The sequence below is a fragment of the Battus philenor genome, unplaced genomic scaffold (genome assembly GCF_028537555.1).
Source record: "Battus philenor isolate CCGP_79_NKW_IND1 unplaced genomic scaffold, ilBatPhil1.0.hap1 SCAF_4, whole genome shotgun sequence".
NCBI lineage: Eukaryota > Metazoa > Arthropoda > Insecta > Lepidoptera > Papilionidae > Battus > Battus philenor.
Genome location: NW_027181704.1, coordinates 10205467 through 10221043, shown reverse-complemented (window position 1 = coordinate 10221043; position 15577 = coordinate 10205467). Strand labels below are relative to the sequence as shown.

The following is a 15577-nucleotide window of genomic DNA, read 5'->3' as shown; positions in this document are numbered from 1 at the left end:
AACAACATTTTTTTGGAGGACAAACAAATCATTTTAAAACTCAAAGTAAAGGCAGCGTGGAAAAAGACATGAAAATGCGTTATAAAAGTAACGTGTTTTAAATGAGATGTTACCTACACACAAATGAAAAAAATGTTTGTCTTTGACCGAAGGCGTGAGAACAATCCACATCGGTAGCATGCCGTAGCTCGCGCTAACGTCTTCTTTAAGGGGGATGAAATATCTAAACGAGAGTCTCTTAATGGCGTTCATTTATTTCTCTCCCGAATCTCGCACTGAACGCTTGTAATTATTGCGTTTCCAGTAGGGTTATTAAGTTTTGCTTCGGTTAAAATGAGAAATGGCCGCATTTATACGGCGTTCAACTTGATATCTTCAAGCGGCAAAGGGTTTAAAATTTAATTTTACTCGGTGTTATTATGATGTAATTAATTTAATTGTAGCCGGCTATAGCAATTTGATATCTAGATAACAATCAAAATTGCAAAATTATATCATCTAATAACATTCTTGTACCACAAGGACACTCGTTTCTGTTTAACATGGAAGTACTCTTTCGAATAAACTCTTTCGAGAATTAACCACATTGCAAATAAACGAAAACGGATAATTTGTTTAACCTAGTTTAATTTTAATAAAATCTTATCATATTTATCAAATTAACGAAATTATCTGAAAATGTGCGCGTTTGCAGAGACGAAAAACTTTTCTTCTAATTATTAAAATTGGAATTAAACACTGTAGATAATTTCTAAGTTGATAATTCATTAACTTGTGTGATACTTTTTTCATCCACTTTTTCTACTACATTACAGATGTTAGTACTTTCTGGTATTTATGTATTAATTTGAATATTGCAGTAAATATACAAACAAAGTTTTATACTTTCACTTTAAGAATTAAGTAATACTATACTAGAGGCATTTTCTAACTTTGCATAAGACAAATTATTTGACACATTGACAGTTTAAACGCCTCCAATATATACTTAATATTCACATATTGGCATGTATAATTGTCTGGCAAAAGCGATACAAAGTGCGGGATAAGACAGGCTCATATTTTGTGCAAAGCCTCTAGGCGCTTACAAATTTCGAACTTCGTAGAGATAACACAACTTGGTTAAGCCGCTTCTGTTAAATGCTTCCTTCAAATTCTGCATAATGATTATACCACAGTTAGTGAAGTTATAAAACTTGAGATTTTATAAAGTACGTGAATAATTTTTTTTTGATTTCAAAGTATAAGCTGTTTACTAATACCATTTTTATAATAGGAACTTAAAAGCTCTAGTGTCAGTTACATGAATTTGTTGGAAAATAATAAAAAAATCGTAATATATTTTAATAACACAAAATTCATGTTGTGCTTGTCACCGCCTTTGATATGTTAGCGGTGTGTTCGGAAATGACACGCCCTGGCACGAATGCAATAAAGACCTGTTTCTCGGACCTGGAACTGTCAAAAATCGCCCAACACCTATAACGGGCATCTCTGTGCCGATCAACACACAAATTCATTAAATATAGATACCGCCACCTACCATACAATTACACCTTGTACAATCAAACACCGCACCATCCTGAGACCGATGCATGTTCTCAAATTTTCGCTAAAGGTAAGTATCTGTACGACGACAATAAGACGTCGCCATTCGATAACCAAGCGGTCCCCCCCCCCCCCGATCATACTAGATGAAGCGTTACTGAAGTTTCCGATGCCCTTGGATTGCAACGCTAAGTGGTTATTATCGAAGAGTGACAGACCAGACCGAGGTCGCCTCGAAGGGTCCCTTAAGTGCAGTCACTTCATGGAGCGTCCGCTGAAACGATTTAAGAGCTTGGTGGCCTTAACAGAGCTTCGCTACCTTAAAAAGGAGAAAGTGTGTCCAACAGTTAGAATCCGATACAAAAAAAAAACTTTGTCTACTTTCCCCATCCTGCTGCTAACGTAGCTCAAGCAGTGACTATTATAATTCAACCATACATTATGTAAACCGGTTTGTGATGGAAGTTTTCTTAAATAACTGGACCGTATTAAGAACTATGATTTCAACTGGTTCCGTGGTGTAGTGGTTATCACATCCGCTTTACACGCGGAAGGCCGCCAGTTCGATCCTGGCCGGAATCAAATATTTTATCAACTTTTAATTTTAAATATTGATTTTTGACATAAAGAAACAGTAACAAATCTTTTGTTCATTAATAACTTAACAACTAATTAATTAAAACATATTAAATTAATTAGTTGTTAGGTTTTACTAGTTAGGTGAAATCACTCTCGATTTAGTTTTCTAGACGGTAGAGACCTACTTCTAGTAAAATTTTAGTGACGGAAATAAAAATCTCAAGATTAAAAACTTTATCTAAAGAGGAGTGCGTATATCTTTCTTAGTTACCTAAAGTAAGTCTTTTAAGTAGTCTTTCAAAGATTGTCTTTTTATAGGCAAATATTATGAATTTTAAAACCTCAATAAAAAAATATAATTCGTATAACCACACACTACGTTGTTAGGTATAATATATTATTTCCGAGTTGTGAATAAGTAATAATATAATTTTGTTCACTTCTTCAATACACAATCAAAAGATACATTAAATGTTAAATTTTATCGAACTAATTATTGCAAGTATTGTTTTTGCTCCGTGCTTGTAATTACTCAAACAAATTATGTTTCAATTTTCAATTAGATAATGTATAAAAGAAAAGCGGGTGAATAAATTCTTAAAAACATGTAAATCACAACTCAAAGGCGGTAAAGCAATTGTTCGTCAAGGTTACTGTAGGCTTTTTAACGTATTAGTTTTAAAATCTAATATATAGCTGTTTCATACCTTAATAAACAAACTAATTAACTAATACATAAAGCTTTAACTAATATTAAACAGAGTGTACCGCAATGTACACGACGTGTGGTCTCGGCCCAAATGCTCCAAGATCGCCGCAAGGCACGAATAGCTAAGACAAACCAAAATCTTATCAAGCTTCCGCCATGTTGGACTGGTTAATAAGCAAAACTGCACACAAGGGCCGCCGTAACTTACCTGACGGCTGTTTGTAGAACATATTCAGCCGCGCCATACGCAAACACGAAATATAAGCACCGATAACTTTAACTTACAACCGCCCGTAAATTATTCTGACATTTGTTTGATTTGTGTTTACTAAACTATTTTACTAAAGATGTTTACGAACTTATAAACATTTTGTTTTAATGATTATCTACTACAACTGAAGCTATATTGATTTAAGGAAACCTAGATTAATTAATACAGTGTATTGATTGAAATGAACTTACGCTTCGAGCCAAACAGCATTTTGCAGATTCCTCGAGTTCGAGGTTTAAAGGGCGCTTAGCCTAAAATCTCTTTTAAATCAGCGAATCCCGGCGGCTCCCCGGGAAGACATGGCACGGCTGCTGCATACTACTATTTCGCCGTATTGCGAGGTCGCCAAGTTCTTACTTTGATAAGACGGTCCTTCCATAGCCCAAGGGTTCAAAAAGACCTCGACTTTGGGTATGACTTGTCAACAACACGGATTCAGCATTCCGATACAAGGGCGTTCGGGATGTCCAAACCTCTACTCAGTCGATTGCTATTGCCTGACTAACAACACTACTACCAAGGAGAAAAGCTATAGCGCTAAGAAGTGGTAGAAAAAAAAACTCCAATAATACTTCTTTCTAGAAAGATCACAAGTTCACGTCTCCTGTGCGATATGATCGTCCTTCCGACAATAGTGGTTGGTTAACGAATGGCTTTCATGGAACTTTTCTTTTTTTATGTTTTGTGTATCACTGTAGTATATAACATATGCCAGTCTTTTAAATACATCAAGTACGTGTTACGGCGTATTAACCTGCGTAACGGGCCGTCATGACAGACAAGTGAACTTTTGAAATAACTGTTTAAATATAATAAATATTTGTCAGACTTACATAATGTGTTGAAATATAACAATATTCATCATCATTTCAACCGTAACATAGCCACTGCAGGACATAGGCTAGCTACATGAATTTTTAAAAGAACCGTTTGGAAGCAGTCCATCCAGAATTTGATGAAGATCCGTGGTCCCCATCCGTGGCGATGTATACTGCGCGATATATGGCCTGCCTACTGCCACCTCAACTTTGCCTACCCATCTCTTAATTCCTGTTTCTTATTGCAATCGATTATGTTAAGAAATCGCAAGTATGACCCTTTCCATGACTCATTGTTTACTCTACTTTGTCTATTTATTAGAAATCGCCATGTTAAAAGTGCTGAACATTAGTTTGTAGGCATTAACATGTCAGATTTAAGGCATTGCAATTATTAGTAGAAAAATATGTTAATAAAATGAACCATAAGTTTTAAAGACATGCAACACGGGTACAAAACTATGAAGCGACACATTGTTATATACAGACGGTATCACTAATACTCCCTGCTTATTTCGTACAATAATATTTTCGATATTATAAACTTAAATAATGTACATTATCTTATATAAGGTAAACAATGGAAGTAGATCTATTACCTAAAATAATTTACGTTTAAAATGTTACCTTTTAAGTATTCGCTTTACTAAACTAACGAACGATGAAAATAAACGTTTCAAAAGTAAAACTCTCAATGTGAACCCTTAAAAATGATACGACATTTTCAATATTTCGTCTCAAAAGAAATTATACGAGCAACTCTTTCCTCATAAAAAGCCATACAAAATCAAGAAAAGGTAGAACAGTTAAAATTAGCATCGAGATTTTTTAATTTTCATAAATCGGAAGGTTGGAGGAACGTTTTGAATGGGACAAAATTCATTTCATTCGCGCACAGGCGATTTCGATTAAAACAAAATCGGGGCGAGAATTCCCTCAGGAGCGGTTCATTTTGTAGCAATTAGTTACTACAGGCAGCGGATTCGTCACGACTGAACGGATACCCCTTTCGGACCCGCTTTACACGCAGCGACTTACATTAAATTCTTACACTTGACGGAATGTATGTAAAATTGAGCACATTACTAAAACAAATAGCATCTGTCTTTAGTATTCGTATTTATTATACGTAGCAATGTATCAATTTAATTATATAACAATACAAATATACTGCATAACATATACCATATTAGTATTTTTTTATTAATAATATTTATTCCACTCAACACTAATTACAGGATAAACCCAATACAATAATGTATGACACTTATGATATTAATTTATTTTGTAACTGTTCGACATTATTTTAAATCTCTTTTCTCATATTGTTTTGCGTGTGGCAAATATAAATAAATGAATTCTATTTTGGACTTTAAACGAAGAAAGGCTAAAACTTTCTCTTGTTTTAAAGTAGGTGATTTTTTAGCATAGTCGGCACGAAGACCCAAAGAGCTAAATCGATGTACCACATGCCAAGCTATGAACACAAACATTATGATGAGTAGCTTATTGTTAGAATATTACATAAAATCAAATGTACATCATCTTTTAGGGGCATCTCAATGAAATTTGCTAGGGCAAGAGTCAAGACATTAATATAATGTACTTTTAAATTTATGTCGATGAATAGTGTTATTGGTCCAATTTATCTCCTTTTTTATATATGATAAAATAACCATCCAACACGTAATAGAAAAAAATATAAAGTCGTCTGGAGTAAACTGGGGAGGCACAACAAACGTCAAACTTGCTCATCTAAAGCGAGTTAACGTAGACACTGCAACAAAACGGCCATCGAGCCAACTTCAGACAATAAACAGCGACAGAGATAAGCAAGTTGCGTCTTCATTGTTCTGGAGAGAGTCGGCGGCGGCGGGGACGCAGGAGCGGCGTGCTCGCGTAGAAAATTAGTTTCCTGCCTTATGACATAAAATTTAACACGAGACAAACGAGTTCGCACATTGTTAGAATTAACGAGTTAAATTGACGTATTAACTTGTTTTTATATTAAGTATACCAAATCAATTGCTTTGTTTTTGTAATGCGTTCACTTAAAGATAAGGAATTCTTTCTACTCTGTGTATGGGATGTAATTCACCAGATCGGCAGGACGGTTTCTGGATGTCACACAGTGTTCGATTATTTGCGCTTGGGCTGGTTCGATTCTAAACAATGACGATGATATGCAAAATGATTGGGTAATTAAGACTTTTAAAAGGTGAATGTACAGCTAATTTCCACATCAATTTCCAATCTTTTGTAAAGTGATCTATCGGTATGCGACTGGCAATAACTTCCGACAGTACAAAGTTTGCAGGAACAGATAGTAAACAATTATTAAATTCAATACGTAGTAATTCGAATTTTTATAACACTTTTTTGTACTATATTTTCCTTGGGTTATTTAATATTTCTGAAATAATTGATTTTTAGATTGAGTTTGCCATACATTAATGGACACAAATTGAGCTATGTACTGTATAGCTCAAATTCTGTCATTTATTGTATTTTACCCCTTTTAAGCCTTTACACCTATAACCAATCACCCTTTATATTATTTGATTTTATTGTTTGAGTCGCACCGGGAACCAAACCGGCAGCAACCGTATCTCATAATTTCTAGGCATTAAGCTGTCCACTGTCTTTTTTAACCTGAAAAATTAGACCATTTTTTTATTTTAAATTTATTTCACTACCTAATTGACAATTAATACATATGTAAAATATTTGTAATTGATTAACACCTCCTTTTACAGTCCTACAAAGTAAGTATAAATCAAATATTATTAATAATTGCGTCTTGATACTAAAGGTATCGTTGATCAAGCACTAGTTAAGAGATAAATTAATGGACAAATAAGAAGGTTTTTTGTTACGCAAAAAGACAAACAAGCAAGTGGCCGTCATAAAGAAATGGAAAAAGCAAAACTGTTGCACATGAATCCAATTAGTCCGTTTTAGAAACGAAGAAAGAAACAAAAGAGTGTGCATTGATGGCTAACAAATATTACAAGTAAATTACGTATCAAATTACTAAAATTATTGAAATATGACAAGGAAGATTTCATAAAAATAAGTACCAACAATGGGAATCCTTATTCAACTATGTGTTGCAGTAAAGCTTAACCCGTACTACAGTGCTGATTTCGTGGTGATTGTAATAAATAAAGTTTAAAAAAGTATTTAAAGGTCTGTTTATGGTTTTTAGTTCGACATGACGGTAGGATGTTGTTCCAGTAGGGAATGGCGGCATTTTATTTGATTGATTTGAAAGGTTCTTTAAATACATTGGTCCTGTATTTTGGGATCACTAAAGGATTCGTTGCAATACGTGTACTTTATAGGTGATGACCACATCTCCATTTAAATTTGTTACAAACATATTAGGGTTTTAAAACAATTTTTATTTCCAGTATAAAGCTATATGAAAAATGTAGTATACTTAAACATTTATTACATATAATATTAGTTAGTTTGGTGCTATTTTTGAGTTATTATGATAAACAATTCGGTTACATTGGCAATCAAGCATTTGATATGAACGGAAAAATGTTACTCACATAAGTAAATGTTTTTATTTTGCTTTCCAATCAAAAGGTACCAAAACTTAGAAGACAAGGCCAAAACTCCGTTACGGTAGGCAAAATACCCAAAATACGCAAGAGCAGCACCTATCTAATGCTATTCGGAAAACGTTTATCGAAAATCCAGACCGCCTCAAACCAAATCTATCTTAAGTCGAATTCGAACCCGCCCCACCGACACGGTACATCGAAAGTTCGTTACAGTAATGTCACTCTATCTCGACAAAGCTCTCCCGAGACAAATGAGATGACAATACAGAAGTAAATACGTAAGAGAGGGATGAAAGAGATCGAGTTACGGAAGATAATGCCGTATAATCACAGTTTTGTTTTCCAATCGCTGCTAACGATTATTGGCTTGTTATTCGGGTGCCGTTTTGAAATTGCTTTAGTGTCCTAAGATAAGTCGTTAGCAAGTACAATAAAAAGAGAGAGTAGTACGATTTGTTCTCTCTAAGACATGAGGATTATCAGCTTTATATAGCATCGATTGACAGTTTTATTCCTTTCTTTTAATCACTGTTTCTTTCATAAGAAAATTTATTTGATTGGCGTTAGGAGAAATAATAATAAAAATATAAAGTCTTAATTGTAAACACATAACGAAAATTCTTAATGATCCATTATTTTTTTAATATATCTATTTACCCGTAATAACTACATAAGTTCCATAAAAAACTTCAAATAAATAGACTGTATACAGAAATAATATAAAAATATATTATTTAAAGATAAGTTTATTTAAAACCAGCATTAATGTATATTTTTTAATTCTTAGTACATTTTACGAAAGATTGGACATGAAATAAATTTTTCCAAAAGATATTTGGCTCTTTTGAACAAGTGAGAGTATATGCTATTGATAATTTATTTAAGATACACATCGTAAGTTATCTAAAATAAAGCACATAGACGACAATAAAGTTGTCACGCTGTCGAGAACAAGTAGTGTGAGGTCAAAGATAAAAGCCTGCTATACCCTTCCTCTAGCGATCATAAAATTAGTACCTCTATGAAGGCAAGTATATACGGTACTACATATACATAATAATCAATTTAAAAAGTTAATTAAACAAAAACTTATTAAAAGTCATATTAAAATATGCAATATTTACGTGATAATAAAGCTTGAGAATGAATTGTGCTCCTACTGTATTTGTGGTACATATAAAACTTTGTCTCTGATTGTTGTGGATTCTTCTCCAATCAGGGCTCTTTCGGAACTCTCCTAACTTTAATTTATCTCGAATTTGTTCCTAAAATGTTATTTATTTATTTATTCTTCCAAATCAATTTCATCGCCCTCAAAGTAATCCCCGTCTGATAAAACGCACTTTCGTTATGTTAAAAAAAAATTTTTTTGTTTTGTGTTGTTTTATTAAAAAACGTTGGCGTTTTTTACAAAAAACAGACAGACAAACAGAAACAGTCGAAATAGTCTTTTCTCAGTATAGCCTTCAAGACCTTCTTCGGTTCGGTTTTTATCTTCTCAATCGTGTCAAAACTGCGTCCCCACATCGGCATTTTGAGTTTGCTGTATAGCCAGAAATCGCACGGAGCCAAATCAGGTGAATAAGGTAGTTCCGGAACGATTTCACACTCTTTCAAAAAAATAAGTGAATTTGGCACCAATAGAGACTTGGCGCCTTTGAGATGCTCTTACAAAACTTCCTTCAAAAAGGTTCGAACCGAGTTAAATGATATTTCAACTTTTGACAAACAAACGCTTGGCAAATATTAAAGACTGTACTACCAACCTAACAAAGAAAACCTGCCTTCCCTAATTACCGGGACTTTTAAGTGACAATTTCATCTTACTTTTTGATCACAGTAGTATATTCATTCTGAATGCGCTTCTTTAGCATGCCTCTCATGACGGACACAAGTGGTCGCTGTAAATATTTCTATAAGGATAATAATATAAAAAAATTATCATAATCTTGTCACCAGATAGAGGCTCATTGCAGGACACAGGTCTCTCCTAGGGCTTACAATAATACCTAACTCAAGCTGAAATTTTACCGCTGCATTGATAAAAAATATGTACGAAGAGTTGCGCATAAACGCTCTGAAATGTGCCGGCTAATTTGTTCTACCTATATATGTGAACAAACTTTTTCAATTCTTAATAATAATAAAACAAAAAATCGAAACCGCCTTGCAAATAAAAGATTGTAAGCACTATGCAGTGCCACGCTTCAAATTAATAAATTCTTTTTCAATTTTTATAAATTATTATCAATTATTTATTGTCTTTAATTACCTATACTTCTGGCGGCCGGCCCGCCATCAGTTCATAATTTGCCCGAGTGGCCCCTAGTCTTGATAAGTCTGTGCAACCATGGTCTAGTGATAAACTGTAACTGATAAACTGTACCAAGTATAGTAATTGGAGTTCAAAAAGAGAATACACTTGGATTTTGGTAGGATCATCTAGTCTTAAACAAAAAAAGAAAGTCCGCCGGAAATTTTCTGATATTAAACAATGTTTAATCTTAAAGAACGGTGCTTCTCGTCAGTTTTTTAAATTAAACTATATAAAGGAATTATTCGGTAATCATAAATTAATACGAAATATTTTGTTGATCTTGAAAATAGAGATAGAGTGGTCAGTATGACAAATTAAAACAATTGGTGAGTGTGCGAAGATTTTTTTTTACTTTATCTCAATAGTAAAGAAACACTGTTGTGTGATAAAGTAATCCGCATAGCTGTACCATACAGAATGCTTATTTTAAAAAATTTACATGGTTATATAAACACCCACAGAAATAATATCACAAAAGGTTTTCAACAGCCGCGCGGCTTATGGAATGGCATGTCGTGTGTAGTGGTGACGTATGTCAATGCATTGTTCTGCTGCGGCGACGTTTCTCAAATCGTGATCCGTTGCGGCGGCGTTCTTGAAGGCGAAGCACACCTAAAACATGACGGAGGATGTCCCTTCGCTCAAAGTGTGCCGTCAAAAAAGGCCCGCGGGTTGTCAGTTATGCGATATGTATAGTTGTGCAATATACGTACAGAACGTTTAATACAATCTTTTACCACTAAATGATTTTTATGAACGACCACATGGATAGAATTTCCATCAAAATTGTGGTTACCTTCGAAAAAATATTCCATAGGCTATTACTTGACATGGACATTTTACGAAAAAATATCAATAACGGCGGTAAAGATCTTAAAGTTCATCATGAATAACAGTTTTACAGTAAAATGAACCTTAATCCACTAAAAAAATTCGCCGGAAAGTTTTCCCTTTTAAAATGGAATCTATTTACAAAGTCGGTGTTTTAAAGAATTGAATTAATTATATATTCAACAAACAAATACGGGTAACCACCGAACAAAACCCAAAGTATTGTAAGTGGGAGGTTTTTTACAATTGCAGATTGGCTGGCAATATGCATAACCACTAAACTTTTGTCCGACCCGAACGATCTTTATTCATGTATACATAAAATGCATATTACTTACGATGAACAGTGTTCAAAGCCATGTTCGAAACAAGTAAAACTTTATTTCAGAAAGACCTTACTAAATGTTTCCGATTTAAAATTTTAACATGATACATTACAAATTTATCCTTATTTCTTATGTTACCCTTTTAGTATATCTAAGAAGTGTAATTTGATAACGTTATTTTAAATTATTGTCAAATAGAAACTCATAATTTTAAAAAAATCGCAGTAAATGAAATCTTATAAATGTTTTTTTTTCAGATCCGTTTATTAATAATATTATTATCCATATACTATTCTTTCCCTGACCATTTGCGTTCATCACAAGAAAAAAAATCAAAATAACCCAATTTGACAGAAACTAAAATCATACTGTGTTCCTCTATGATGGCATCCTTCAACTTAAGACTACGAGGGTTCCAAATGTGCTCTGATCTAAGAAGAGCCCGCAACAAACCAAAATAAAAAATGGAATCCAATTCCAAGCTTTATTATTACTTGAAAAATCCTTCAAACAGTCATAGGGTTAATCTACAAGTTTATGTTAAATAAACTTCTTACATTTATTACGCAATAATACAGAGACGTTGGCTTGTATTATAATACAATACACAGTTTTCACAGACAGTCAGCTCTTTATTAACTACAAGAAAGAATTTCATCTTATCAGCAGATTCAATCAAATCAAACACAATATACTATGATTAGATAATTAATATTAGTTCGTTAATTACTTATTTGAGACCTTATGACAGAAATCATTACAACTGTAAAATACAATACTTTTGTACCAACACGGTTGTATCCGCTGATTTTTAATGTCCAGTACCACTTAATCCATTGTGTATAAAAATTTAGAATGTGTATTTTATTACAATATTATACGGAGAGCTTAACGTTTAAATTAGTTTGCTCCCCTAAAGGAGGACCACCGCGAAGGGTTGCAAAATTTAAATTACAAATAAAAGCAGTGAAAAATATTCACGAGTGGTTAGTGTCTCAATAGGAACGTCCTTTAATTAACGTGGATAGGGTAATAGAGCTCAATTTATTCTAAAAATGTGACGCACTCAAAGAGTTTATTCAGAATTTATTGTTATGCTATTGACAAACTGGAGACAAGTTTTACTCAGGCTTATGAATGTATAATTTGCGAATAAAAATAATCAAACAAAAAAAATAAAACCTATACATTGATTCAACGTAGTCAACAGTATTCATCGATTTTTCACAATGTCATTCCATTTTTTTTAAATATGCTTACTGCAAGAAGTATCTTTAAGATCAAGATGCACATACAAAGTATTTTTTAGAAATATATTAGATAATTAAATATTTTTGAACCAATAACTTAGTACAGTAATGTCGAACTTTTTATAAAGTTAATTAATTTTAACTATTTTATGTACAAGTAAGTCTAAGGGTTTATATTGTTTAATATTTAAGACGTGCCAAAACAAACGTTAATTCTAAATATAAATAGAGAATTACGTACAAAAGTGACTTATAAATATTTATACATAAATGAAAATATAAAAAGAGATATGGAAGCGAGAAAAAGATTAAATTTTAAAAGAGAATAATATTATTGCGTTACAAAGGTTTATTTTTTAAATACTGAAGTAATATTCTACGGTAAATAATTTTTAAATTTTGTCCCCTACCGACGACCCGATTCCGTGCGAATCGTTACGGTCCAGAGGCCGAATAGTTCGACCGTGACGCGTGGACCATATTGAAATCTATCAACCGAATCAACTACATCACGTAGCAACTGCCCCAAGGAATCTTCCCTTTCAAAGTACCTGTATTTGAAGTTTCACATCTCACTGAATATCGGAAAATATGCAATAAAGCGATTCCTCTGTAATATTCGCATATTCTGAATATCCAACAAAGGCTTTTAGAAATGCAATACATATCTCAATAAGTTATATAATAATTTTTTATCTGTTAGTGTTAAATTTATATATTACTTAACTCATTCTTAATTATTAATACCTACTATGTACTTACATATTTTTCATCTAGACATTCCTTCCTCTTTCGTTGCAATTTTTAAGTATATATTTATTATTATTACATCTAAATAAATGTATGTTTACATGTGTGTACAAATAAATTAACATATGTATAACTTTTTTTGATTACGTTAAATATGTCATATTTCTAGTATTTTTTCTTTCCTCGTACAATTTATACGTTGACTACCTACTACTTTTCCTTCTTCTGTTTAGATACTATGGTTGTTCGTGAGAAATTAAGAAATCGTCTCGAGAAAAATGATCGCTATTTCTTATTTTTATATTATTATTAATCTAAGTTTTTTTGTTCTAATGTTATGTTTGTAGTATAGAGTAATTAAAATATATCTAAGTTTTAGGAGTAACTTTCTATGTGAATCTTTAATAAAAAAACTAATGGCGTCTATAATTATAAACCAGTCTATTAATTCTGCTTGCTTCCATTGCACCGTCTCTGTTGGGTATATTATAGTAAGAATCATCATAGCGTGCGTAACGTTGCCGACTGGGCTGGAAATCAAGATGTAAATAGTCACCTTCAGCCCGTCTCAATTGCCCTTGGTTCCTGTCGTCGTAACGGGGGTCTTCGTAAATAGTAATAGTTTGTTTTCTTTCGGCTATAAGCGGTGGATGTGAGTGTGCTGGTTTCGCTTGAGATTCCTCATAACTGTATCCATGATTTGGGCCATAGCCATAACCACCTTCATGACGTACACCGTGATCGTCGTAGTAACCCGGACCACCATAATCATCATCCCACCCTTGGTTTCTATCCCATCTCGGACGCTCCCATTGGTTTCGATCATCCCATCTATTTTGATCCCAACCATAATCTTGATGACTGTGTGGAACTCGGTAATTATGGCTGTCGCGAACTTTATCTCTTCTATAACTTCCCTGATTGTTGCGATGTTTCTTATAATTTTCGTAATCGTCTAAATAATGTTTTTTCGCATAATCATGACGGTCGACCTGCTTATTGCCATTGTCTCTATATTTGTTGATACCTCTACTATTAAAATTGTCTCGAGTATATTCTTGTCCGTTATTATGGCCGCCTTTATAGCTTCTGCCACCATGATTATCATGAACATTAGATCTTGCATTATAAGCCGATTGGTCATTTTCATCATTGAAGTCATCAAAATACGTACTTTTGTTGGATGATTCATCCTTATGGTATGAATTTTGGAAACCTTGTTTATGGTGACCTTTCTTGTGGCCTCTTTTGAATCCGGTTCTTTCATTATCTTCACTTTTGTCTTGCTTGGTATTATATCCGACATACGCATCATTATCCGAAGTCTTTTTAGTATCATGTTCTTTTTTCAAATACTTCCCATCATCACTAGCTTTACTATATTGATTCGTATGACTGTCTTTTATTTGACTTTCGATGTAATGATTTTTCTCTCCCTTTTGCTTGTCGTGTTTGAGTAATTCTGTGTTTTCATCTAGCGCGGTATCTTTCAAATGTTCTTCCAAGACTTCTTTAAGCACTGATGCTTTTATGAATGTATTTAACATTACGACACATAAAACACACCAAAAAAAATCTCTACTTTGAATGACCATTGTTTGTGTTACTATGATTACAATGTTTAAAACGTGAATGATTTAAATTTTATTACGTAAGGTGTTTTATAGGAATTGGCATGTTGGACTTCATGGTGATTTATGTGACAATAACAGGAACTGCCATCTACCCTAGGAGCATTGTCATGACAATGAATAATCAAAGTCGACAAGAACGTAGTTGGATGGTCCGTGACGCGATGTTATTGAAACCGAATGAGCTCTAGGACAAACAAATCGAGGTCGATGATTCGTGATAGGACATTGACTGATGAATTACAGAGAAATTTCACTCTCTCATGTTTAACAACAAATCGCCTCACAAATCGTTTTCATGTGTAAGAACGTATGAAAATGATTTATTAGGCTATTAATTTTTTTTAATTACAAAATCACAGTAAACGCGTTCAACGGTCGGCAGTGGAAAATCATCAGAGTATTGTAGTTGGGTTGGTCATCATTAGCTCTCTATGTTTGGGCTCTAATTTAAATGGGCGTTCGTATTCGAATATGAACGAGCAATAATAATAAACTAATTCTAAAATGTATTGATAATCGTAATAGTGGGTATTCGTGTAATCTATAGCGGTACAAAGAGATGAAAACAAAACATAAATCTTCCGGCTAAACAACTAAGCTATGTGTAATTAAAAATAGAAACGTAATTGAAATCATGCGGTTAATCGATCGTATAGCCCAAAAAACAATCAAAAAATCAATTATATTCAGGACTAACGTCGATCACATACAAGGCAGTATCTTGTCCAATGATGTAAGTCTTTTTAGCAATAAATGAGTTAACAGGTGTTGTATGATATATTTTATTGGATAACTTTCACCTATGAATATCATTGCTACTGCTAGGTCATAGAATATACAGACACGCGTAAATTTCCTACATTACTTGTAGAACTATTTTTTGTTTCTAACTCATATATAGCTTTACAGAGTATAATACGTTGAAATATTTATTTTTATTAATTTATTTATACACATATATATATATAT

General features: G+C 33.1%; 1 protein-coding gene and 1 non-coding gene across 2 annotated transcripts; one reads left to right on the top strand and one right to left on the bottom strand.

Annotated features, from left to right (window-relative positions):
- Window positions 1–2057: 2057 nt before the first annotated feature.
- On the top strand, window positions 2058–2130 carry TRNAV-UAC (transfer RNA valine (anticodon UAC)). Its single transcript has one exon. It is a non-coding gene; the product is annotated as a tRNA-Val (tRNA).
- Window positions 2131–13387: 11257 nt separating this feature from the next.
- Window positions 13388–14521, bottom strand: LOC137928977 (uncharacterized). Its single transcript, XM_068771985.1, has one exon. The coding sequence runs from the start codon at window positions 14519–14521 to the stop codon at window positions 13388–13390; it is 1134 nt and encodes a 377-aa protein (XP_068628086.1).
- Between the last annotated feature and the right edge of the window lie 1056 nt (window positions 14522–15577).

What these genes read in the sequence shown, in the direction of transcription:
- LOC137928977 (XM_068771985.1), bottom strand. Translation starts at nt 14,521, where the DNA reads ATGTTAAATACATTCATAAAAGCATCAGTGCTTAAAGAAGTCTTGGAA.